Source organism: Hyposmocoma kahamanoa, unplaced genomic scaffold (assembly GCF_003589595.1).
Source record: "Hyposmocoma kahamanoa isolate Upper Pololo Valley unplaced genomic scaffold, ASM358959v1 78, whole genome shotgun sequence".
Classification (NCBI taxonomy): domain Eukaryota; kingdom Metazoa; phylum Arthropoda; class Insecta; order Lepidoptera; family Cosmopterigidae; genus Hyposmocoma; species Hyposmocoma kahamanoa.
The window spans coordinates 11,186,998-11,213,272 of NW_020653945.1; the positions used below are offsets into that span (position 1 = coordinate 11,186,998).

Here is a 26,275-nt window from a genome sequence, read left to right on the forward strand (position 1 = left end):
AATACGACTCTCAGAGCTTTAATTCAGAAAGATCTGAGGGGCACTGCCACTGCGCCCGTCACCCTGAGACATAAGTTGACAAGTCCCATGTGCCTGAAATTTCACTAGCACCCCTACCCTTCAAAACTGGACCACAGTAATGCTGACATTACTGCTTGACGGCAGAAAAAGTCCGTGAAAGGGGTTCATCCAAAAATATATAAAAATACTTTGCAGCTGCCTAAACGTTGATGTTTTTGGTCAGTATTAACCGACAACATACATTACGTAGGTATATAATAATATACAGGCAAATGTTCGCGGTGAGGGAGCGCCCAGCAAATTGTTTAATAAGATAAGTAAGTTGTTCAATTTATAATTTTTTTTTGTAAATTATTCCAAAGCAAAGAAATGAAAACTTATTGAAAAATAATGTGATTTGTTTGGAAACTACTCAGAATATTTTTTCAGTTGCAATCAAGCAGGTGAAACTGATATCGTGGTCAAAGTATAGACATTGAACGTCATATCAGTTTCCACTACCAACCGACCACACGATCAAAGTATACATACCCCTATAAAGTGTGTATCTAATAATAGCAGCGTTGTTATAAACTAAGAAAATTACAAAAACATTAGCAATGAGTTAGCCGATGATACTCTGTGAAGTTTTGATTAAAATTTATTTTCTAGTGTAAGTACAGGGTCATCAAGAGCACATCGAGCTTGACACTGAAGGTTTAAATCCAACTCTATGCCGGTTACGATAAGAACGGTCCAAAGTACAAAGTGTCAAATTTGACGTGCTCTTGACTGTACAAACTTTTTTATTACAAAACCATAATCAACTTATAGCTTAGACTATGGAAACCAAAGGACATGTTATAATGACATATATAAATCAGAAGTTATATGTATATGATGCATTTAGACGTTGAAAACATAAACATTTTATTGTCTTTGTTTAACTACAGCGTGCTGTCGTAAGCCAATAGAGAAAGCAATGACAATGCCGTATTGCAATGACAAGACGAGATCGTGCGTTTAGGAAATACAAGCGCGACCGATGTGAGGAAAATGGGCTCTGTTTTAAAGCTGCAAGAAATAGGTGTAATCAAATGGTAGGAGCAGCCAAACGTAAACATATTTATGGAAATATTTTACATTCTTCCCCCGTTAACACCTGGAAATTCCAAAAATCCTTTGGTATAGGTAAACCGCAAAGTTCGTACAATATAACTTCTTCCTTCTCCTTAAATGAGCTGAATACTCACTTTGCCAAAACTGCAACTTTAGACACCAACACCAAACAACAAAGTATTGCATTTATTAGAGCACTGCCCAGAATTTCAAATTCTGTTTTTATTTTCACCTCAGTAACTGAAGATGAGGTCAATTAAATCTAATGCTGTTGGGCACGATGACGTAAGTAGAATTATGGTTATATGTATTTTAGAATGTATACTCCCTATTATCACGCACGTAGTTAATTTCTCGATGACGACTGGGGCTTTTCCTTCTCTGTGGCGAAATGCTCATGTAATCCCTCTTCCAAAAGTTACTAACCCCAGTCTCCTCAAGCATTACCGTCCCATCTCAATTCTTCCTTTTCTTTCTAAAGTCTTAGAGGCTATCGTTCACAAACAATTGTCTGTCTATGTTTACTCAAACAATATCCTTTCTCCATTTCAATCAGGTTTTCGACCAGGTCATAGTACTTCTACTGCATTGCTAAAGATTGTTGAGGATGTAAGGAGGGGCATGGACTGTACTCTACTTACTGTGCTGGTTCTAATTGACTTCTCCAATGCATTCAACGTCGTGGATCATGACCTTCTCCTTGCTACCTTAGACCACCTAAACATCTCTTCAACGGCAGCTCAATGGTTCTCTTCTTATCTCCGCGATCGCCAACAAGCGATTCGTATTGATCGCTCGTTCTCAGAATGGTGTAAACTCACTTCCGGGGTACCTCACTTCCGGGGTAGAGGTGTGTAGCCGGTGGGATGAGCAGCGCCGCACTCTGACGGGGACTGTAGGGCAGGACCTCTCACTGCCGAGCGTGGTTGCCGCCATGCTCGATAGCGAGGAGTCCTGGGTGGCGATGGCCTCCTTTTGCGCAGAGGTTATGTCGCAAAAGGAGGCCGCGGAGCGGGTGCGCGAGGAGGCGGCGGACGCGCACCCGCTCCGGCGCAGACGTACGGGGAGAAGGCGAAGGCAGTTCGCTGCTCGCCTGATCCCCTAGTGAGACCAGCGGGCTCTGGACAGGGAGTCCGGAGCCTACATCGCGCGGCCTCACTCGTCTGGGGGGCGGGTCGGAGGACAACCGACTCGCGAGAGGGAAACCCGGAGGGGTTTTAGAGGGGTAGGCCCTCCAGTCTGGAGGGAGAGACCCCACATAACCCCTGAGTCTCCCTGGGCTCAGGGGTATCCATAAAGATTTCCACCCCGTCAAAAAAAAAAGGCGGAATTCTCTCTCCTCTCTTGTTTTCTATTTTCATAAATCTGATTACGTCCAGCATCAAATGTTCTTACCACCTGTATGCCGACGACTTGCAGCTTTATACCGAGGTTAATGTCGGTGGCATAAGTGATGCAATTGTATTAATTAATGATGACCTTCATCGCGTCTCGGTTTGGTCCCAAAGGTTTGGTATCAATGTCAACCCTTCCAAGTGTCAAGCCATCATCCTTGGAAGCTCACGCCTTTTTTCGTCTTGTGATCTGTCGTGCATGCCACCAATAATGTTTGAGAACGTAGTGATTCCTCTGTCAAATCAGGTAAAGAACCTGGGGCTTATTATTGACACAGGCCTTACGTAGGATTCCCAGGTGTCTGACGTTTAGAGCTCTATACAGGTTTAAGAACTTTCTTCCAATTAAAACCAAAACTCTCCTTGTTCAAGCTCTAGTGTTGCCTGTGATTGATTATGGTGACGTGTATTACAGTAACATCTCTCAAGTCTTTTTGAATAGATTAGATCGTCTTTTTAACAACTGCATTAGGTTTATTTTTGGTCTGCGGAAGTAAGATCACATCTCTGCTTTTCGTCGTCAACTAAATTGGCTTCCCATCCGTGAAGGCAGGTCCTTAAGAATTTTAACCACACTTTTCTCCATCTTGTTCGATCCGGCTGCACCTGATTATCTTAAATGTTAATTTCAAAACGCTCGGCCGGGTTGCGAATTTCGATCTTCTTGTAGCCTTAGGCTTTCTATTCCTTCTCATCGCACTGATTTTTTGTTTAATTCTTTTACCTTTCATGCAATTCGTCTTTGGAACGAGCTCCCGCTCCATGTAAGACAAGCTCATACCAAATTATCTTTCAAGCGCATGTTGCGCAAGCATCTGTTTGACAATTGTCAAAATTAAGACACTGTATAATGTTGCTTTGGGTACATATATCATATTATTTATTATTATAATATATATATGTAAGTTTATTATGTATGTATAATAAGTATGTTTATAGTATGTTATTTATTTAATTTTATACCATACAAATTATCGATTAGTTTTCTAGTATATTGTTCTTCTTGTTTAAGTGTAGCACCAACCTATTGTATTTTTTTTTTCTGTTTGGCCCAATGGTTGACTGGTAGAGAATGCCTTATGGCATTAAGTCCGCCATTTGTACTTCAGTGTATTGTACATTAAAGTTTAAATAAATAAATAAATAAAGCACTGCATTGATTTATATCAAACACGGGAATCGAAAATGCGTAACGTCATCTTAAATGTCAACTGGCCTCATTTTGGCATTTTTGTAGTACCGTTTGATAACCGTTTCCGGTTGTCGAAGGGAAGTAAATCAAATGTCAAAACGAATGCTCGGCCAAATATTTTAGTGAATTATTCGCATGAATTGTAATGCAACCATTGATCCACCAATGAATAGACGTCGAGTTCGCGCTAAAAAGTGTCCGCACCTATAGGGCGTTAATATCGCATACAGAGCGTCAATCGCGCCACAGTCGCGTTGATTTTAACCTTAATTTTTAAATTATTTTTTATTACTATCATTCTATCTTTATATATAGACTAATCCATCCTCTAAGGCAATAACTAACAAAATATTGTTGTACTCGTTTTACGGCTTGAGATTACCTATCAGAAGTCAGAAAATATATTTGCCCGAAATAACGTTAGCTCGAATTTTCATAATGTCAAATGTATTTTTTTAGGAAGATTACAAAACAAAAGCTAATTTTGTGTTTGTGAAAAGCATCAAAATTGCTCGAAAGCGTAACGGTTTTATTATAAAACGGTTTTCGGAATTACGGATATTTGAGTTTACGTTTAGTTTGAATATCGGTACATTACTTATAGTACACGCTTATTTTCACATTTGTAGTAATATTTGTATGAATGTATCTGCCCAACTCTTTATTATTTCTTTAAGTGAATTTGTACAAAATTCAACATAATAATATATATAAAAATTAATTAATATTTACGATTATTACTATTGACTACTCCATTACACTTGTGTTCAAGTAATTTTCAGTCGAAGCTAAATTGAAAAAAATGCACCATGCATTTTGTTTCGTTTCCAGTAGAAGCTGATATGGCGTTTTTGGGCCCTTAAATTGTTACAAGCAAAATTAGGCAGTAATGCAATGACGTTACAATTTGAACTAAATGTTTTAGTTTTTTATATTTCGTTTCGTGTCACCACGTTTGTGTAGGTTAACTTTGGAAATTTTTTGGTGATTTTTGTATTGGACCCGACGTCCATTTGTTAGTAGGTCAATGAATGAAACGGACAAAAATATTGATAGTGAGAACAATTAAGTATTGATTAAAATGCATCACTGCGGCATTTAGAGGTGCGGCAGTAGAAAAGGCGGAAATCAACCGAATGTTACATTACATCGGCAAGTGTTATTTTTTTGTCTATAAATCATACAATAGCCCAAATATCTCATGTAATTAGACTCATTTAAGTAGTTTATTAATAAGTCTTACCGAATTTTGCTTTGGATACTTTAGATTGCCTGTTTGTTTTTTTTTTTTTTATTGCGACTCGGCAAAATGACTGCACCACGCCTGATGGAAAGTGCAAATACAGTCCAGAGATGAGAGTAACGGATGGAAAACACAAATATCTTCACTCCGTCACTATCATTTTGCCGGTCTGGCCAAATGCTTCTTCACACTACGTTTGAAGGACCCGATGTTATAGAGGGGAGGGAATACATGCGCCGGGAGTTGGTTCCACAATTTGATGGTTCGGCATAAAAACAAATTGCCAAACTTTTTAGTGCGGGACGGTATTGAACTGACCGTCCAACTGTGGCAACGCAGTCCGGCGGTCGTTACAGGTGGTCGTTATTATTAGTGGTTGTTAGTATATTTTGATGATTGCTGATAAGGATTATTTTGAGATAGTGTTGTTCTTGTAAGCAGACATATTATCGATATTCTGTTATTAAAATAATTCACTACGACGTTTTTGTTATTTCATTATTATTACTTTTAAAGTTTACCTACAAATGAAAAAAGAAAAAAAGAACGGTTGGAAATTATAGGACTGCCGAACATAAACATTGGATCAAATATCATCTTCGTTTGTTCGCTCCATTTTGAAGAGTCAAATTTTAATAGAACTTTAAATGTAACTAGATTACATGATAATGCAATTCCATCGTTACATTTATTGGTAAATACCTTTATATTTCATTTTGATTAAAATGGTCCATTACTTGCCTAGTAATAATAACATAGTATTCATACTTTGATTACAGTAAACTTTACAAATTTGCAAACATAAAAAACAGTTTCAACATTCAAGCCATACATTTGCATGTATCGACAATCAATCATTATCAACGACAAACAAATCAATATCGATTGACTTATTTATGATTATGGTACAACACTAAATCCGCCATATGTGTGGTATATATGGATTCGCTCTGGACCTTTTGGAGGGAAAAGTGTCGTTTTTATTTTGACTTTCAATTATTTTGTGAAATCTAGTTTAAAGTGGAATAGGATAGTGCTATTGTGCCTTAATCGAAGATTAAAACGCGAAATTATACGAAACTCGAACTAAAATACCCGTATCGGCCCGTTTTAAGGAATCCCGAGTCAATCCAATCACGCCGCCTCAAATTGCCTATCCTCTGTGTGGCGGCCATGTTTACAGAAACATATTTAAACTTCATGTTTAGGCTGATGGCTTTGCCAAAGCCTTAATAAATAAAAAAAATATATATGTGTGGTATAATTTTGGTTTAGGTAGGTACGTTTATTTGGTAGATAGGGCAGCTCGTTTCCTTTATTTTTTTGTTACCGTTTTAATGTTACCGTTGTTGCCGTTATGGACACACCAAAATGCAGTGTAGATCCAAACCCCGTTGCCTAAAATGTGGTGAAGACCATACTGCTGAAACCTGCTCAGTACATGTAGATTATGCTTCTTGTTTGTTGCCTATGTTCTGGATTCCATTTTGCAAATAGCAAATCCTGTCCTGAATTTACCCGTCAAAAAGAAATTAAGGTGTCCATGGCCCAAAGTAGTATATCATATTCCGAAGCATCAAAACATCACCCTCCAATTTCAAGATCTTTTGCTGATGCAGTTCGCTCCTCCCACCAAAAATCTAATGATAGTAGGCTGAACAATAACTACACAGTTTCAGCAGAGGCTCATTCAACTAATAAATCTTATAAAAAAACAGTGTTTGTTCAACCACGGTCCCCTCCTAAAGTAGCGGGTGGGTATAATCGTGCTGCACATGATTCATTTGCAAAAGATTACAACATACCTTTAGCTTTCCCTAATGGTTCAGCACTTAAAGCCTCTTCTGATACTATTTCACAGACACCTATCTCGGACATTATCATAGCCATTGTAAATTTCTTGACTAAATCAAATATGATTCAGACTAAATTTGAACCGTCCTACGTTGCCAATGTTATTGAAAATTCTGTTTTAATTCGTCCTCAATATTGACCCAGTAATTCTACAGTGGAACTGTAGAAGTGCCTCCAGTGAAAAAATCTGACATTTTTTATTTAATAAATGCACTTCATCCCTTTATGCTTTGTCTTTCAGAAACATGGTTGAAACCTGGCTATCCTTTCAAAGTAACTGGTTATTCCACCCTTAGAAAAGACAGATCTGATGGGTATGGCGGTGTCGCCATAATCATTAAAAATTCTCTAACTTACCAACTCTTACAATTACCCACTTTAAGTGATGGCATAGATGCTATAGCAATAATTGTAAATGGTATATGTTTCGTATCTATTTACATTCCACGTCCTTCAACAGCTTTATTTAATGAAGTCAACAATTTATTTTCAGTTTTACCAAAACCTTTTTAGCATTAGGCGATTTTAACTGTCATCATCAATCATGGGGAAGCTCTTCATGTAATAGTTTTGGAGACTTAGTGTTAGATATACTTGACTCTCAAAATCTCTGTATTTTGAATAATGGCGCTCCTACGCGTCTCACAGGTCCAGGTGAAGGACTAAGTGCGCCTGATCTCTCTGTATCCACGCCTGATTTAGCATCCTCGCTCTCATGGCATGTTCATACTTCTTCCTGTGGTAGTGACCACATTCCTATTATAATTTCATTTCCTTTTATTCGCCATAATGCCTACGCAAAAACCCAGTCCCCGCATAAAGTATAGATTTCCTCATGACTGGACTGTATTTTCTCAGCGAGTTGAAAATAGAACTTCTTCACTTCCATCTGTTTCTACTCATGAGGAATCTCATTGTTCAGATTATCTTCTTAAAATGCTTCTTGAAATTGCAGATGAATAGTTTCCCATTAAAAAAGGTTATCCAGATAGACTTCCATTGCCTCCTTGGTGGGATTGTGAATGCACTGAGGCTATCAAGAGAAGGAAGGAAGCTGAAAGAATTTATGGTCAGTGCATGACTTCTGAAAATTTTGAAATTTATTCACAAGTCGCACGTAACACCCGTAAGCTTTTAAAAAAAAAGAAATTTGATGGATGGAAGAAGTTCTGTGAATCTATATCTCCTGACGTTAGTCCCGTCTTTGTCTGGGAAAAAATTAGAAGGTTTCGAAGCGCATTTAATTCTTCATCAACTCCCAATTTTCCATCTGAATTAGCAAATCAATTTTTGGATAAGTTGGCTCCAGCTTCAGCTCCTAGTTTAATGACTTGCTCTGTTCCTTCTTTTTCCTCCGGAGACCACCCTGTCCTTAATTCTCCCTTTTCTCTAAACGAATTGAAAGGTGTACTTTCTCTCGTTAAGGACTCATCTCCAGGTGAAGACGGCATCCCATATTCATTTTTCAGTAGCGACAGGACCCTTAAATACTTTTTGGATATAGTAAACTCAGTTATGTTGTCAGGTAATATCCCTAAATCATGGAAATATCAATCTATAGTACCAATCTTAAAACCTGGCAAGTTAGCGTCGGATGCTTCCTCTTTTCGTCCTATAGCTCTTTCATCCGTACTTTTAAAGTTAGCTGAACACTTGGTTAAAAACCGTTTGGAATGGTTTGTTGAAAGCAATGGTTTGTTGGCGTCAAGCCAATTTGGATTTAGAAAAGGTAAAAGCACATTTAATAATATTAGTATATTTGTGATGGATATCCGTTTGGCTTTTACAAATAATGAATCTCTTTTATCAGCTTTTTTGGATATCAGTGCAGCATATGATAATGTCTTAATTTCTCTGCTTCAAAAGAAATTATATGATGTACGAATTCCCGTAATGTTATCTTCTTTTATCATAAATATGTTGTCTGAAAGATATATCAATTTACATCTTCAGGATGGCGCTAAGTTAACTCGTTATGTATGGAAAGGTCTTCCGCAAGGGTCTGTTCTGAGCCCTATTCTTTATAATATATATACATATGACTTAGAGTCCTCACTTAATAATACTGTTAAAATTCTTCAATACGCTGACCATCTTTTGCTGTACAATGTAAACGGTTGTGTTCAAAAAGCATCTTACTCAATGACACAGTCTCTTCAACATTTGAAACATTGGCTAGATACAAATGGCCTTGAACTTTCCATTCCCAAAAGCACTGTTGTCTTATTTTCTAGAAAACGTAATCCACCAATACCTAATGTGGTTTATAATAATATTCCTCTTTCCTTTGTAACTCAAACTAAATTCTTGGGGGTTATTTTAGATTCCAAGCTTACTGGTATTCCACACTCAGATTACATCGTAGCTAAATGTGAGAAAAACCTGAATATTATCAAATGTTTAACGGATGTTTGGTGGGGAGCACATTATTTTTGTTTAAAATTATTATATAATTCACTTATTAGGAGTCTTTTTGATTATGCATCTTTTATTCTTGACCCATGTTACTCATCGGCATTTAAAAAATTGATAGAGTGCAATCTAAAGCTTTAAGAATTATTCTGGGAGCAATGAAGTCGAGTCCCATCAATGCGTTGCAAGTGGAGTGTGTGGAACCTCCTCTTCAATTGAGACGCCAATACTTATCCGATAAATATCTGCTCCGTTGCGTGCAATTTACAAAATATCCTCTTTTGTTACGACTTCGTCGCCTCTCAACTGACGCATCAACATCTCCTTATTGGACTCATAAGTCTCTTCCTTGTCTGGTTATTAGTTTCCGTAAGAGTTTGTCTTTGCAAACTCCAATTCATAACTCCTTTTGTTTGCCTCTTTTCTCTACTAAATACGAAGCTTATCTCTGGACCTCCGTTTGTCTTTAGGTATCAATAAGAATTCTATTCAAAACTCCCATACTTTCAATTTCATTAGGACAGGGACTTCCAATCGTGGCACTGCATTTTTAGTGATGCTTCTAAGCATGGCAGCGACAGTGTTGTTGGCGTTGGTGTGTATCATCAACAATATAATAATAACAACGCACACACTCAACGCACACACTCAACATAGCCCCGCACTAGGGAAACCCTGTGTCGCGGGTGCCATGGACACATACATAGACAAACACAAATTACACCCAAACTCACGAGAGAAATAAATGTAGGCCATACAAATATTTCTCCCGGCCCGGGAATCGAACCCAGGACCTCTGCGTGTCAGTCCGGCATGGTAACCGTTCGGCCACGAAGGCAGTTAGTTAATATAACATTGTTCAAAAAATTAAATTGCCTCCAGAAACTTCTGTTTTTACTGGAGAGTGTTTCGGTTTATACAAGGCAGTCGAGTACGTTCTCTTAGCTAAGCTAAGAAATACTGTAATTTTTTCCGACTCTATGAGTGCTCTTCATGCACTGTCTAGATTTCCTTTTAAAACGCGAATGCTTTGCCCAATAATACTCGAAATTAGAAATTTGTTGTTAGCTTGCTCTTCGAAAGGCTTGTCTGTAGTTTTCTCCTGGATACCGAGTCATTCCGGTATTCATGGAAATGATCGTGCTGATCAGCTCGCAAATGATGCTGCTGTTGACGGGGACACGGCGTACTATAAAAATTATAATCACGATTTGGCAACCCTTCCTATACATTTCCTTAGACATGATTGGGGTGTGATGTGGTCTGAAAGCAGTAAATTAAAAGGTAAATCTTATGCTTACATTCAACCTTCTATTCCTGTAAAACCATGGTTTTCGTCACTTAAATTTAATAGATTAACTACATCTGTTTTGATTCGTATGCGGTTGGGTCATGTTTGTACTCCTGCACACCTTGCGAAATTGAACATCGTTAATAGTGATTTATGCGAATGTGGCAAAGTTGGAGATTTTCAAACTGCCCTAAATATGATTATTCCTTACTCTTCCAAAACCTTATCCAATCAGGTATACCTCTTCCTACGTCCATTTCGGTACTGTTATCATGTAATGATTCACATATTTATAAGTATTTATGTAACTTTATTGTAGAAAACAATATAAAAATTTAGACAGTTCCTATATCATTAATATTATATTATTATTATTATTTATTGTCTGTTCTACAAATTTCCTAACATGAAATTCCTCTCCCGATCCGTTTTTTTCCTAAATCCGTTTCCAAAATTCCTTAACATACGAAAAGGTTTCCCTGTTTTTAAATGAAGTTAAATTATCTTGTCATTGGCTTCAACGCTGACCGCGAAAGGCCAAAAAAGAAGAAAAAAAAAAACATTCGACCAAATTAAAAGACAACGTCAAATATGAAGCTTCACTCGCATCATGCATCTTTTAATTTGGTCGAGTATTACCTATTTGACAGTTATTTTTTCGGACGGACGCTTAGACTATGGAAACTTTTTTTCCATCCTCTAAGGACGGACGTCGGACGGAGAAAGTAGACATCTGACACTGGCCCAAGCCTAGTGGCCGCCATAAAGGAAATAGAAATCACAGATAACTGTAGACAAGTATAGAAATACAAATAGACTTCAAAGCAAGGGTGTGTGAGGTTAGAGATGTTAGAGCTCGATTTTAATATTGATGGCAACGACTTATCGTATTTTTTTAAATGAAATCAATTTAATTAGACAAAATATTGAACAAAAATATCAGTGCCAATTTGCTATTTTAAAATAACTCTCTACGTTCGTGGATTTCCACTACACCCGTTTTGTTGGTAGGTCTATGCCTATTTATAAAACATTCGTTTTAGAAAGCCCGCCAAAAGAAAGTCAGCCATATAATCATTGGCCGCAAGAATTAAATCACGACTCTAGCGGTGTGACTATACTTTATAATACCACAGATTACAGAATGTAATACTAATGTTCGTAATTTAACAAAATCCAGGATTTGAAAATTATATTGTAGATAGAATATCACAAGTATGTACGAACAAAATTTATAATAGGCCTATAGTTTACTTCCATTTTACTAACTTCACACAGGAACGATGATGCCATTGACCTATGATGATCTTAGACGATGGAAAAGCCTATGATGCTTAATTTTTTTAAAGTAACTGTCACCTTTTAGTTGTTATTATGTGAGCAAAAATGGTCACACAACGATTGTATTTATTGTTTGATTTAATTTTTTATTGCGGGATTTCTCACTGTTTTAGTGTTAATTTAATTATTTATATGAATTGTTGTATCTATATTATATATCAATAGTGAAAATAAGTGCAGTATTTGATATCAAGATGTGGGACAAATTAATATACGGTTTCATCATTATTATAACCGCTTATATCTTCAAACAATTATTGTCCGAGCAGCCAAATTTTATTAAATTTAAGTCAAAATTTTTACTTTTCTATATCTGGACTTCATTAACGGCTATAATACTACTACCGTTCTTTGTATTCAATCCGAAAAACGTAAAGAACTCTTTGTAAGTACCTAACACTGCATAATGTTGTGAATACTATGTGATAGGCTTATTTAATATAGTAAACATTAATAAAACACTATTGGTGCTTGCAAGTTGTAATAATTTTATCATTTATTTATTTCCAATCAATGGTATTGATCTTATAATAGATACATACAGAAGTTGAAATGACAATGTGTTTGACCATTGTGAGAGAGCGGAATCTGTACTAGGATACCCTGTGTATTCGGACCCCCCACTCAATCTATCAATCTGGTCTAAATTTTTAACCAAACATGTTTTGTTTTATCATCTAGGTTTGCCTCTCAGATAGTAAAACATGTAACAAAGGTGATAGAAGTGAAATGGTCCTTGAGGAATGGTAAATACTTAGCTGAAGATCGTGGAGCGGTCGTTGTATCTAATCATCAGTCCTCTATTGATGTCCTTGGTGAGTCAATTGATTTTTTTATACAGGCCATAGAATATGGCAAGATGAATTTTATGCAACCCATCAAAGACAATACCTGCAACATAAAATAAACAAAGAGGAAAAGGGAGATCTTTGCTATTCTAACTCTGTAGCAGCAATGTCAGATATCACTCTATTGTTGAAATGTTCCAATTTTAAATCTGAAGTTCACTGGCCTGTGCAGGGGAGTAGAAGTTCTGCTTTTAGTTTTAATTACATCAGGACGTAAATATTTAAAACAGTCATAAAACTTAAAACATGCTTACATCTTTTCTACATAATACTGATGATATGTAGTTGCGAAAAGCATAGAAGATCAATTAACTAAAGTATAATATCTTTCTTTGTGTGTATAAAATGTACTTGCCCAAAACGGTAGGGCTTTTGTTTTCTCCAATATGTTTTATTGTTGTTTCCAAACACAAAAATAATTTATACTAAAGTACCTTTTTCATTGTCTTTATTCAAAAAACATTTTTTGTTTCTTTAAAATCATAAAAATTCCACTTTGCATTACACAAATCTCTCGCAATGCTGCTCTATGCAGACTTATATAAAAATTATGTTTAAATTGACCCACTGCTGAGGTGTATCTTATTGTACAGAATGTACATTCTCCAGAAAACAGGAGACTAAAAAAATTTTTTGCTTTCAAAAATAGTTTCATTTCCTGAAACTATTTTTCAGGATTTAAATCGTGTATATTTGTTTTTTCAAACAAACTGTTTTTTAGTTTATTCTAATTTCTATTAATAATTAATAATAATTTAATTTAATAAAAATTCTTAATGTAGCGTAAATTGGAATGTTTTCTTTGTAAAATTAAAAATAAGATACCTCCACCCCTACGCGAATGGAGATCCCTTTTGAGCCTGAAAATGCATCTAAAGAGGAATATGCTGGTGGATCAAAAGTGAGTGCTTTTATGAAACGCAAAATAAAGGGAAAAATAAGACTGTGCGATGTCTATGGAATGTCTATAGAAACTATTTTTTTAAATAATTGTATAGAATTGAGATAATTTAATTAATAATTTAAGATAATTCATAATTTTAGATTTATTAATATTATTATTGGTTTATTGTCATTGTTATTATTATTTCATTTTATTATTATTATTGTTATTATTATTATTATTAGATAAATAATATTTGATGTTTGTTTGCGATTTGTGTGTGTGATCGACAATGTAGAGCTGCCATTGTCGGGTCGAGCTGAAAATCAGGGCTGAAATCACTACAAAGTGATTTCAGCATTTCCCTGAGCTGGTGTCCGTCACACACATATTTGAATTTTTTTTTATTTTATATTAATTTTTTTAAATAATTCTTTAATTTAGTAAATCGCGTAATTATACATTGTTTATCCTCTTTTCTGTAAATTATTATTTATAAAGTTTTTTTTATTATTATTATGTGTGTGAAAATAAATGGTTTAAATGGTTTAAATTAATAACTATTAGGACTAATAGGATGGTTTGCATTTATATTAGACATAACTGGTTGAAGACTGTACCACCTCAGTCAACCGTGACCATGGGACCAGTAAAGGGACCGAAACATCGGTTTGTTTGAAAAAACAAATATACGCGACTTAAATCCTAAAAAATAGTTTCATTTCCTATGTGTAACAATCGCGAAAACCTAAGAATTCACTTACTTCCCTTTACATAAGATGTATGTTTATGTAATATGTACCTGATACTTCTTGCCACATAATATCTTCTGTTAACAATAACAACTACTCACTTAATGATTCCAGGCATGTTTAACATCTGGCATGTGGCAAACAAAGTTGCAGCTATAGCAAGGAAGGAAATATTTTATGTATGGCCATTTGGTTTGGCTGCTTATCTAGCTGGAGTGGTGTTCATTGACAGGAATAACTCTAAAGATGCATACAGGCAGCTAAAAGCTACTTCAGAAATAATGATTAAAAATAAGGTATGTACTAAGACTATTTACTGTAAATTTTATATTAAATCTGAGTTGCCAGTTAATTTTCGTTCTTTCTTTGAGAGCTGACTAATGTTGCTTTTTATTTATGTATATAACAAACTCTTACTTTATTTTATAAAATGGTTTACTAAAAATGCAAAATTTTACATAATGGCACACTTATACGTTATTAAATACTAGCTGATGCCTGTGACGTCGTCTGCGTAAGTATTTCGAGTAGCCGACCATAGTATACTAATTTTCAGAGTTTTATAGGTTCTCAATACAAACTTTCATTCCCTGTTTCACCCCCTTTAAGACTTATTTTTATGACACAAAGTATGTCACCTATGTTCTTCTCCTATGTCCCATCTATCTGTATATCAGAATTCATCAATATTGGTTCATTTCGGGCGAATTCCCTGGGTAAAAGGGAAATCGCCCAAAACGAATTTTAAACGAGTGTTTTGTGCTTATACATTATCCTACGGGGATACAGCCGTGACGCATTAAAAAGACCCTCAGGATAATCCTAAACCTGCGCCATGGGGTCAGTTGCTAACATTTTCTCATAAAATAGCACATGCTTGCCCTTTGATACTGATGTATTCTTGGAACAGCAATATTTGTAGGAAAAAATAGAATTCTATTTGAACATATTACAAGTGAATGTAAACAAAATAAGCAGGTACTTCCCTCGTTTAAAGTTACAGTTCAATAGTAAAATATAATAAGATCCCAGGTTATATAATAACACATCAGAAAGATTTAAAAGTTTTCTGTAATAAATAAGGTCGCTCAGTGCTATTACACAACACAAAAATTTTTAAACAAAAGGTCCCTGAGCCCTGAAGAAGCCCTGATTGTTACATAGTACCAATCATTAGTATATAAGTAAATTTTTCATTCATTTTATAAAGATATTTTATTATTTAAAACAATTTAAAATTTTTGTTGTTAAATTTATAATTACATTTATATTTTTGTTTATAGCTGTCCCCTATATTAACTATACCCTAACAAGATAGATGTGATGTAAATTTTATTTATGCAATTTACACAATTGCTAACAAATAAATACTGAAAAAAATATATGAATTATGTTGCAGACAAAAATCTGGGTGTTCCCGGAAGGAACAAGAAACAAAGATTTCACTAAATTGCTGCCATTCAAGAAAGGAGCATTCAATATAGCTGTAGCTGCTCAAGTTCCAATCATACCTGTTGTGTTTTCACCATACTACTTCATCAACAGAAAGAAATGCATCTTCAACAAGGGTAACATTAAATGTTTGCAAATTGAACTTATAACAAAATAAGTAAATTTTACTATCTTATCACAATTTGTACTACCACCTTATCAGGGGCCTTACTCTCAGTAGTTATGGCTGTTTTCCCACTATTCATGACCTACGAAACTACTCACGAAGTCAGTCAACGGAAAGACGAGCCCGTTCGAGACTGTCAAAACGCGATGTCATTATGTTCTTAGTTCTCGCCCCGACCGACACTCAAGTCTGTAGGTCATCCACAGTGGGGAAACGGCCTCGAGAGCAGGGCCAGATACTTTCATACATATCGACACTGGAAAGACAAAACACTGGAAAGAAATATAATAAAATACAGAGCGATTTAAAGTTTTGAATTTTTTTTTCTAGAAAAAAAATCCTAACTCTAATTTATTTATTATATGAAAAGCTGAAATTGTCTAGTTTTCCAAATAACAAAAAAATTAAGGTTATAATTTAATTTTCTTAAAAAAAAATATTTTAAATTGCTCTGCTGTAATATTTTCCAAATGCACATTAGACGTTTTACCTTCCCAGGGTCTATATGATCCTTATATGTATACTTTGTGCCAGAATCCCAAATAAATGTAATCAATAGAGTACAGTAATAAACTTTATACTCTTTTAGGACATGCCATAATCCAGTGTTTGGAACCAATACCAACAACCGGACTGACAATGGAAGACGTTCCCGAACTCATAATACGCGTGCGGAATATTATGGATATGGTGTACAAGGAGTTATCTAAGGAGGTGTTAAGCGCCCTACCAGCTAACTATCCCCTGTGCACCACCGATTGAACTCACGCGCGAACGGTGCGTTAAACAAGCAATATGGATCTCGTGCTCTATGTAAGCCAAAGCTAAGATCACTGAATTTATTTTTGAGATTACTTCATTACTAACAATTCAATTTATAGTCCACTCTAAGAGTCGTATTCTAGAAATCTACTCAATGCTCAAGTCAGGATTGCACTGGAAATACGACCCTAATGGCAGGTATTTGAATATGATTTCGAGTGCTTTAAACCATACTCAAATCCTGACTTGAGCATTGAATAGAGTTCTAGAATACGACCCTAAGTGCGTTAAGGTCCTTTTCCACCGGCGAGGCGAGGCGAGACAAGGATTTGTATGACAAATTTCAATTTCCTCCTAGCCCATCTTTGGTGGAAATGTTCTGGATTGACGAGGATGGGCAAGGCGAGAATTGAAATATTTGTTTATGTAATATTGAAACGTGTTATTGCCTACATAGAGTATTATACTCTTTAACGGAAACACGTTATCTCACGAGTGCCCGCATTAATATCAATTGCGAGATTGTGAGGTACGTACTATTTGAGATTTAAAATAAGATAGTTTCATTGATTGATTGACTGATTCTTATTCCGTTGACATATTTAATAATAATAATTTACGGGACATGCTACTTCAGTCGCGTATTTATCGCTAGATGAACTAAACAGCACGGAATCTTCACTATTCCCAAAGAAAGCGCGAGCTATTAATGGCAATTTTGAGATTTCTATTCTCGTGAGTCATCTCGTCACGCCTCGCCGGTGGTAAACTGATATTATACATAATGCAAACTACTAACAACCTCGCAGGTCTATATTACTAACATTATAAACAAGCACATTTCTTCCACGACTTTTCATACAAAAACAAATATTTAAATAGGTCGCTCTGAATGGTGGTAACTCTGTGCGGTAGCAAAAGAAAGCACACATCTCGGGTTCTTAAGATTTCGTGATTGTTACACATAGGAAATGAAACTATTTTTCCAGATTTAATAAAATTTTTAATAAAATATATATATATATATATATATATATATATATATACATATATGGATAAAACAAAATACATAAAATAAAATAATTTGTGAAACATAAGTTAGCGTAAATTGGAATATGTCTGCGTAAAATTAAAAATAAGGAATTTTATTAATAACTTTGTTTCATTTCCTAAAAGCAAACATCACTAAAATTATGTTTATGGGTGACAGCACGCGAGAGGCGTTGATAAAAAACAAACCTAAAAGTGTCCGATAGTACAACAAAAACTCAAAAAAGTTTTAATTTTTTTTTAAGTTCACGAGTTCAGTTTTGAATGTCACGATGATTGACCACCATGATATGCAATTATTTTTGTGTAATTACTTCCCTGGTTTGTAATAATTATTAATACAAAGATTGAACACTGAAGAAAAAATCCTTCAATCTGGGTGAATTCATCAGCAGAATTTTTTCTTAGTGTTAAATTTTTGTATTGATAACATTGACCTACCAAATTAATAATTATAACACAAAAGTTTATTTTTGGTAAATTTATTAAGTTTTGTAAAACATCATGTAACATAGTGGTTGTTCATGGTGTTATTAATATAGTCCTACGAGGTTGTTAGTATTTTACAAATAACCCTTCATGTGACACTTACTGCGATATTATAAAACAAAGCGGATCCAAAACATTTGTTGCTCTAGCAAAATGTTTCCAGTGATTGCAGTTTTTAATTACATTAGTGTATACACTCTTTATAATATTTTTTTGACCCGTTACTATGGCTAAGAGTTTACAGTTATGGAAATTAGAAGTAGTAATCAGTAATCAACCAATGTAAGTTACCATTATTGTATAGACCAATACCATAACAAGAGAAGTATGGTAACTGCGTACAAAGTAACAACGCGGCTTGTATGTGTGCACGACCGCGTAAAGACGCACACATTCGCATAATAATGAAAGACGCATTGGGATGACTAGTGTTACACGACGCGAATGCATCGCGAGATTATGTGATTGTGTGCGTTCGTACACGGCACATACAAGCCGCACTTTCTACGTTTGTATGAAGTTACCGTACTTGTCTTATTATACTGTGCTAATACACACTCAGAATTGGAAAATATAATTTTAATGATGTATAATTAGACGTTTCATACTTTCATATATTATGTAGTGTACTAAGTGTTCATGCTCATTTTCGTGTAGTGTAATGTGATTTTGTAATAATCGAGCTAGAACTACGAAGTAAAACTCGTATAAATGTCATATATGTATATGTAGATGAAATAAGAATCAAATTTTGTAAAACTTTGTATTTTGTATATTGTGTGACGTTTTTAAAGTAGAGTGCAATAATAACGACGTTATATTAAGTTATTATTTACGAGAGCTTGATAAGAGCCCTGAAAGGGTCCTATTTTTTTATTATTCGTCTACGTTTTCATTCCTAGTAATGCTAAGATTTTTTTATTACTGTTATTTAGTCTTGAATCATTAATGTGATCAATTCAAAAAATGTTTTGAACAACAACAGCAATAGTTTGCTTGTCGTATCTATAGAGTGAATTTAACGCGAATATTTAATTTAAGTAAAATATTTTATTTGAAAATATTATTTAATATTGATACAGGACCGGCACCAGCACAAAGAATGTAAGGGAACTGCGCAAACTTTTTTGAGTTTAATTAATCCCTTCGCGTATTTTTTGTCGTGACTCAAATAAATTACAAATAAAAACATTTCTGGCATCGGCATAAAGAATCGTAAGGCAATTGCGCAAACTTTTTTTAGTTTAATTAATCCCTTCGCGTATTTCTTGTCGTGACTCAAAAAAAATACAAATAAAAACATTTCTGGCATCGTCATAAACAATCGTAAGGCAATTACGCAAACTTTTTTTAGTTCAATTCGCGTATTGTTTGTCGTGCCTCTGAAAACTTTTTTAGTTAAATTAATCCCTTCGCGTATTTTTTCTCGTGCGCCTAGAAAACTACAAATAAAAACATTTCTGGCACCACCGCCACAAAGAATAGTAAGGCAATTGCGCAAATTGTTTTGACTCAAATTAATCATTTCGCATATTTCTATGCGTGCCTCTTAACAAATAAAAAATATTCAATATTGATACAGATACAGCAATGGCACCGCTACAAAGTATTATAAGGCAATTGCAGAAACGTTTTTTGTTCAATTACTCCTTCACGTATTTCTTGCCGTGCCTCTAATTTTGCAACAGCAGAAATTTCAGTTACGTATCTTCATGATAACTAGTAAGTCATAGTTTTTAGTTATATCGTACCAGTATTTCGCATTTCACTTTCGAGGCTTCAATGTCTAATATAGTAAATTTTTTCAGGGTATTCTTACTGTGAGTTCCTGCAGGGTACAGACTATTTACATTTCCAGTTCGTTAATAATAGGAAAAATCCGAGTATTGACCTATCGTTTAGTCTGCAGTCTGCGGGTGCTCAGAGCGAATTGGACCTTCTAAGATCGACGTCTAGTGTTCGAGATATGTGCCATGTAATCGCATATAATGTCATTCCATATTACATCCTTATGGAAAACGAAGTAGTGGTCGGATGAACAGAAAATGAAGTTTACATGACCAAAGATTTTTTTAAGCTAATTTATATTTTATAAATACTTATACTACAACTTTTATATGCAGTTTATTACTCTACAGTCATTCGTTTTAAGAACATTGCCATAATGAAATAGTGCCAAGAGCATGTCAAGCTTGAGACTTTGCTACTTTGAACCGTTCTTATCGCAAGCGGCATAGAGTTGGATTTAAATCTCAGGCTGCTAACAGATGGACTGTATGTCTGTAGTTAACGCGTGCAGTCGAGGCTTCAACTGCTTACACTCGAAATTTCAACTGCTTACTGTCGAAATTTCAACTGCTTGCGTCGGCTGCAGTCGACGTGAACGATGGTTCAAGAATCAAAAACAACAATTGACATTCTTAAGACAATGTATGATTAGTTTTGTGGTGTGTGAAATAATAGTGAGGGTTTGATCAAAACAATAGTTAAACAAAAACAGGATTGTTGAAATTTTTCTCGAAGAATTTATTTCACAGGAGATAGCAGAGCTGTATTTATTTTAAATTTCTTATCAAGAGTGTTAATTTGAATGCATTACTTTAAGAATAGGTAAAAGCCAGTGTGTGAATATGAAGGCAATATGATGTGAAACCAGCCTGCGGAGTTGCATTTCAGTAATTTTGTGCTTTAAGATACGAGTTTGAGAAAGTAAGGCGACATTTTGCCACATTTTTTTTATCAGCATCTTTGTTTACACTTTTGATCCCAAATTCCATCGCAGATATACAGTCGAGAATTATGAACGTGAATTTGTTTACAAAATGAAATTTCCATTTCTTTCTTTCGACAGTTATATGTTTATTTCCTTAGTAAAAAGTGAAATCAGCATTTGAAATCATAAATGATCTAAACACAGTGATTAGCCGTATCGGTCCTTCCAATTCGACATCAACTTTTATAAAAAATAAATAAAATATTTATAAAATTAATTCGAACAACAAAATGCTACGTCAATGTCGTACCATGTGTTTGTTTTAGAGTGGTTACACACGGCGACTTTTTGCATCGATGTAATCGCCTATAAATCCCAAGTTTGTATCGATGCAGTCGCGCGCTTGCATCGCGTTTGCATCGCTGTGTAAAAAATCTAGCGTGTGTGTAAAAGTAGACGATCAGCGACTGCATCGCGTTTGCATCGCTGTGTAAAAAATCTAGCGTGAGTGTAAAGTAGACGATCAGCGACTGCATCGCGTTTGCATCGCTGTGTAAAAAATCCAGCGTGTGTGCAAAAGTAGACGATCAGCGACTGCATCGCGTTTGCATCGCTGGTACAAAATCCAGCGTGTGTGTAAAAGTAGACGATCAATGACTGCATCGCGTTTGCATCACTGTGTAAAAAATCCAGCGTGTGTGTAAAAGTAGACGATCAACGACTGCATCGCGTTTGCATCGCTGTGTAAAAAATCTAGCGTGTGTGTAAAAGTAGACGATCAGCGACTGCATCGTGTTTGCATCGCTGTGTAAAAAAATCTAGCGTGTGTGTAAAAGTAGACGATCAGCGACTGCATCGCTGTGTAAAAAATCCAGCGTGTGTGTAAAAGTAGACGATCAGTGACTGCATCGCTGTGTAAAAAATCCAGCATGAGTGTAAAAGTAGACGATCAGCGGCTGCATCGCGTTTGCATCGCTGTTTAAAAAATCTAGCGTGTGTGTAAAAGTAGACGATCAGCGACTGCATCGCGTTTGCATCGCTGTGTAAAAAATGCAGCGTGTGTGTAAAAGTAGATCAGCGACTGCATCGCGTTTGCATCGCTGTGTAAAAAATCTAGCGCGTGTGTAAAAGTAGACGATAAGCGACTGCATCGCGTTTGCATCGCTGCTAAAAGTCGCCGTGTGTAACCGCTCTTAGAGACACATCCAAACGTGTTAAATGTTAGTCTCAAAAAGTTACAAACCAAATCGTTATCTTTCAAACTGTTGGTTCCACTAGTGACTCCAATTGGATTTTCATATACTGAAGTCCCCACTTAGATGGTAGAATTCTTCGTGTGTATTTAGTATTCCCACTGTTTGTCATTTTTAGTCCTAATCAAAGAGACAAAACCATGAATCAGCATGGATAATTGTCATGATAATTATCAAATAAAATAAATATTTTGATAATTTCTTGTCCGCCTTGTAGCAGTCTTAAATGTCAAGCTTGACGTGCTTCTTGACCCTGTACGCTTTTAGAAATCCATTTTTACACATTATTAAAACAATCAATAAAGATGAAATTTGTCATAAAACAAAAAAAAATTATAATTTGAATTGAATTTATTGCGTTTTAGCATTTTGATTCACTCTGTTAGGGGATAATCTTAATGGTGCGTACAGTTCTGGCGAATGCGCATGTTTGCGAAAGGCTTGCGAGCTGCACATGTGCATTATGTTGTGCGATCTGATGTCGCGCGACACTCGCGCGCTTCATATATGTAAATATATTTACATGTATTTAATTGCACGCATGCAGCTTGCGTGCAGTATGCGAGCAGCGCGCGCGGAGCACACTTGCAGCGCGTCCGCCAGATCTGTACGCACCCCTACAATTTCGTTTTTAGTTGTTTTGTTCCTAAAACCTAGTCTAATATTCCTAATAGTAATCCTTTTAACTTTGATCGACAACTCCTCTTTAGAATACAGCCTATTTTTGTTGGGCAGCTATTATACGAAAAGTTACTATAATGAGAGTCGCATTCCAGAACTCTACTCAATCAAGTATAAAGATATAGATAAAGATAAATTTATTTCTGTATAAAATATTAACCTAAATACATACATAAATCTTATTAAATAACCTATTGTTTACATATATGCGCCAAATTGTCGCAAACAATGAAATTATTTTATGTTTACATTACTTTAATTAAGGTTAGTAGTGCAAATTAATCTAGGTGATACCTAAACTAAGTAAAATTGTTTACTTGTGTCTTAGGTATCTAAATTGGTGATTATAGCATAACGGTTAGTCAACATATTTTGTTCAATAACAATGAATTACAATAATACATAAATCTTAATTATAATAGCTGGCGTCTTAATCATATTTATATTACTTAAAAACTGATATAAAATTTTCAGTGTCATTGTAGTTAATTCTTTTTAACCAGTCTTGTACAGTTATTTTACATTGAAACTTATTCATAGGATATATAGATAGAGAACGATTTATTTTATTAGTTGATATTAGGAATGATTGTGGAACATTGTTCGGAGTCACACGTAAACGATTCATATTCTAAGGAAGTGTCTAGGCCATTTACAAAATCGTTTGTTACATTACCCATTCTGTGCTATATTGTCTTGCTGTGCGGCGGTCTAGGCGCCCTCATAATCTATGGAATTTAAATATCTGGCTTCAGCACTTTTTCTCGCTGGGCACAGCGCATCTCCCGTCCTATGTTGGCTTGGTTTGTTGTACCGCTGACAAGAAGCACATTTAGGTGGATCCTGCAGTTTCGAGCAATCTTTAATTGTATGACCTACGCAACCGCAGTGGCCACAAGTAGAGTCGGTGTCTCTACAGTATTTTGCGGAATGTCCATACTGCTGACATTTGTAACATCTAGTTACGATCGTGAAGTCTCTAACGGGGCAGGATGTCCAGTTTATAAACACGCGCTCCTGTTGGATTACCATTTTTCTCGTATCTGCAGGTACTTTCAATATAAAGTTGCAATATGATGAGTCCTTTTTTCCAGATTTGTGACTCAACTTGATTGAGTTCAAAAACTTATCACGTTGCACGTGTGGATATTTGTCAGATATGTTCTGCTCAAATAAGCACTCCAGCACCTCCTTCTCAGGAGTAGAGGTGGGCACCCCTAATAATATTATTTTAGGTCTCTTTTTAATTTTATCCTCTATTTTTAGGCCTGAATTTTTCAGTTGCTCCGATTGCTTCAGCTTCTCGAGGTCATCTTTCCCTTCAGCACTGATTACGATACCTCCTTCTTTAGTTTTTCTCATGCCTCGGATGTGCAACTTCAGTTCTTCGGGCTTAATTATAGTTTGAATGAGCTTTTTTGTGTCCTCGCTTGACTTCTCTTTATTTGTCGGGTAAACAATAATGCTTTTGGTGCTGGATGGACGTAGAATTGAGTTGTTCCCCTTTTTAAGAATGTCGGCAAAGGATGTATTCTGTGCTGCCATATTTGGAGCCGATCGTATGCATTCTTTCAAATCTACAAGATGGTCTTTTATTTGGACAGAGATTCCTTTCTGGTCGTTATAATTTTGGATAACAATTTGCGACGAAATATATTTTTGCTTCAGGGACTGGTATTTTACGGCTAACTGCGAAACTCCCCCCATAACGCTTCTGCTTAAGCTGCTTATTTTCAATTTTTGTTCTGAATTGAGCTTACCATCATTAGAAATGCTGCATATGTCATTCAGGCATCGCTCGATTGTAGTTAGCCACTTCTCTATTTCTGCAGTTGATACTGCTTCAGTTGTTGGTATTGGAGTTGGGACTTCTTCTTGTCGTCTCGGGGGCGGACTCCTGCTTGTCATCGTACTCCGACTAAATGGACTATCCATTTTGAAATCAGAAATCACTATAGAAAACGTATCATTACGCCAATAGCCGCGCGATCATCATGCGCTGACACAGATTTACGCGGAAGCTATATTGACACAGTTTTGAAATTTATTGTTATTAAAAAAAGAACGAATTTTATACAATTTGCAGAAGGCACGTCCGACTGCAAACGCGACCGAACATATCTTCCTATGAGTATGACTTCTAGTGCTTGAAATCATACTCAAGTTCTGACTTGAGCATTGAGTAGAGTTCCGGAATACGACGCTGAGAGTGACATACCTAAAGAGAAACGTTACAAAATAAATGTACATTATAGATGTCTGTGTTGTGTCTACAATTTGTCGTAATACCTCGAGCATAATAATAACATTTCTCAGCAATTGCAGAAACATGACGTTCGATATTCGTATAAATACACAATCACAGGAAAATCTTAGTATTGTAACCAATGTCTTTTTTAACTATACAAATGTCTACTCGTAAATATTGTGATATATTAGGCTACAAGTAATATATGTATTCTTGTGTATTCTGTATTTGAGGAAAAAGCATTGGAAATGTGAAATATTTTTTCATGTTTACATGACGTAGTCTATTAATAAAAGATATCGCAGGGTACCATTTGTATTTTATTGATTAAAACTTCCTTGTTTTGTTGAAATAATTATATATTAAACATACACCTATAAATATTAACATTAACAACAACCATCCCGATAATATCAACCTTTGTTGTAACGTCGTTCAGTTGACACCAGAAATATTTATCACAGATTCTTATGCGTAGGTAAATGTTGAACAATTACCTGTAAACAAGTTAATACGATAATAATAATTACGACGTAATTGTTTATACAAACGTGCTTTGATCTTTGGTTAGGTAAACAAATTATAAAACTTAGAGCCACTGGGTCACCTGTATCGTAAAATGAGATCGGTCGCTATTATCTATGAAGATTTGCTAATGCCACCAGATCATTTGTAATAATAATAATGTGCTAACAAGTTAAAAACTTACAACCACTAGCTCATCTGTACTGTATATGACGTAATTCGCTATTATCTAAGAAGAGTTGCTAATGCCACCAGTTCATTTGTAATAATAATAATAATGTGCTAGACAACCAAACCAATTAGCTGGTCTCAAACTAGGAAATTTCCTATACTGTGAGTACCAGAGCCGGAGCCGGAATTCACTCCGGGGCACTACCCAGAACACCCAGCCACAACCATTTAAAAAAATCATTTCCCAATTGGTCCTACCGAGAATGGACCCCGGGACCTCCTCGTCTAACTCCCACATTGCTAATCATTGAGCCACCAAGGCGAGATCGTCATATATGCCGTTGTGGCTTAAACGGGCGCATGACTTTTTAAAAAATTGTTATATATACTCCCGTGATAAGGAATAAAACTCCGATCTGGGGGCCTACCACAACCT

At 35.6% G+C, this 26,275-nt stretch overlaps 2 protein-coding genes across 5 annotated transcripts in view; one reads left to right on the plus strand and one right to left on the minus strand.

Annotated features, from left to right (window-relative positions):
• Positions 1-11,504: 11,504 nt before the first annotated feature.
• On the plus strand, positions 11,505-21,193 carry LOC113232779 (1-acyl-sn-glycerol-3-phosphate acyltransferase alpha-like). 3 transcript variants are annotated; one of them, XM_026467566.1, is made up of 6 exons: positions 11,505-11,512; positions 12,528-12,661; positions 14,444-14,625; positions 15,729-15,897; positions 16,537-16,760; positions 20,057-21,193. In XM_026467566.1, the coding sequence occupies exons 3-5, from the start codon at positions 14,446-14,448 to the stop codon at positions 16,707-16,709; spliced, it is 522 nt and encodes a 173-aa protein (XP_026323351.1). In that variant the 5' UTR covers positions 11,505-11,512; positions 12,528-12,661; positions 14,444-14,445; the 3' UTR covers positions 16,710-16,760; positions 20,057-21,193. The 3 variants fall into 3 exon arrangements, with proteins under 3 accessions (XP_026323351.1, XP_026323349.1, XP_026323350.1); XM_026467564.1 differs by lacking the exon at positions 11,505-11,512 and adding an exon at positions 12,041-12,231; XM_026467565.1 differs by lacking the exons at positions 11,505-11,512; positions 20,057-21,193 and adding an exon at positions 12,041-12,231 and having other exon boundaries at positions 16,537-16,827.
• The window catches only part of LOC113232781 (1-acyl-sn-glycerol-3-phosphate acyltransferase alpha-like), a 39,468-nt gene continuing 25,516 nt past the window's right edge, over positions 12,324-26,275 (minus strand). The window contains exon 7 of one of the 2 annotated variants that reach the window (XM_026467571.1): positions 12,324-12,737. The gene's annotated coding sequence lies outside the window, so the exon portion shown is untranslated. Of the gene's footprint in view, positions 12,738-25,488; positions 25,641-26,275 lie in introns of those variants that run through there. The other variant, XM_026467567.1, reaches the window with a different exon arrangement.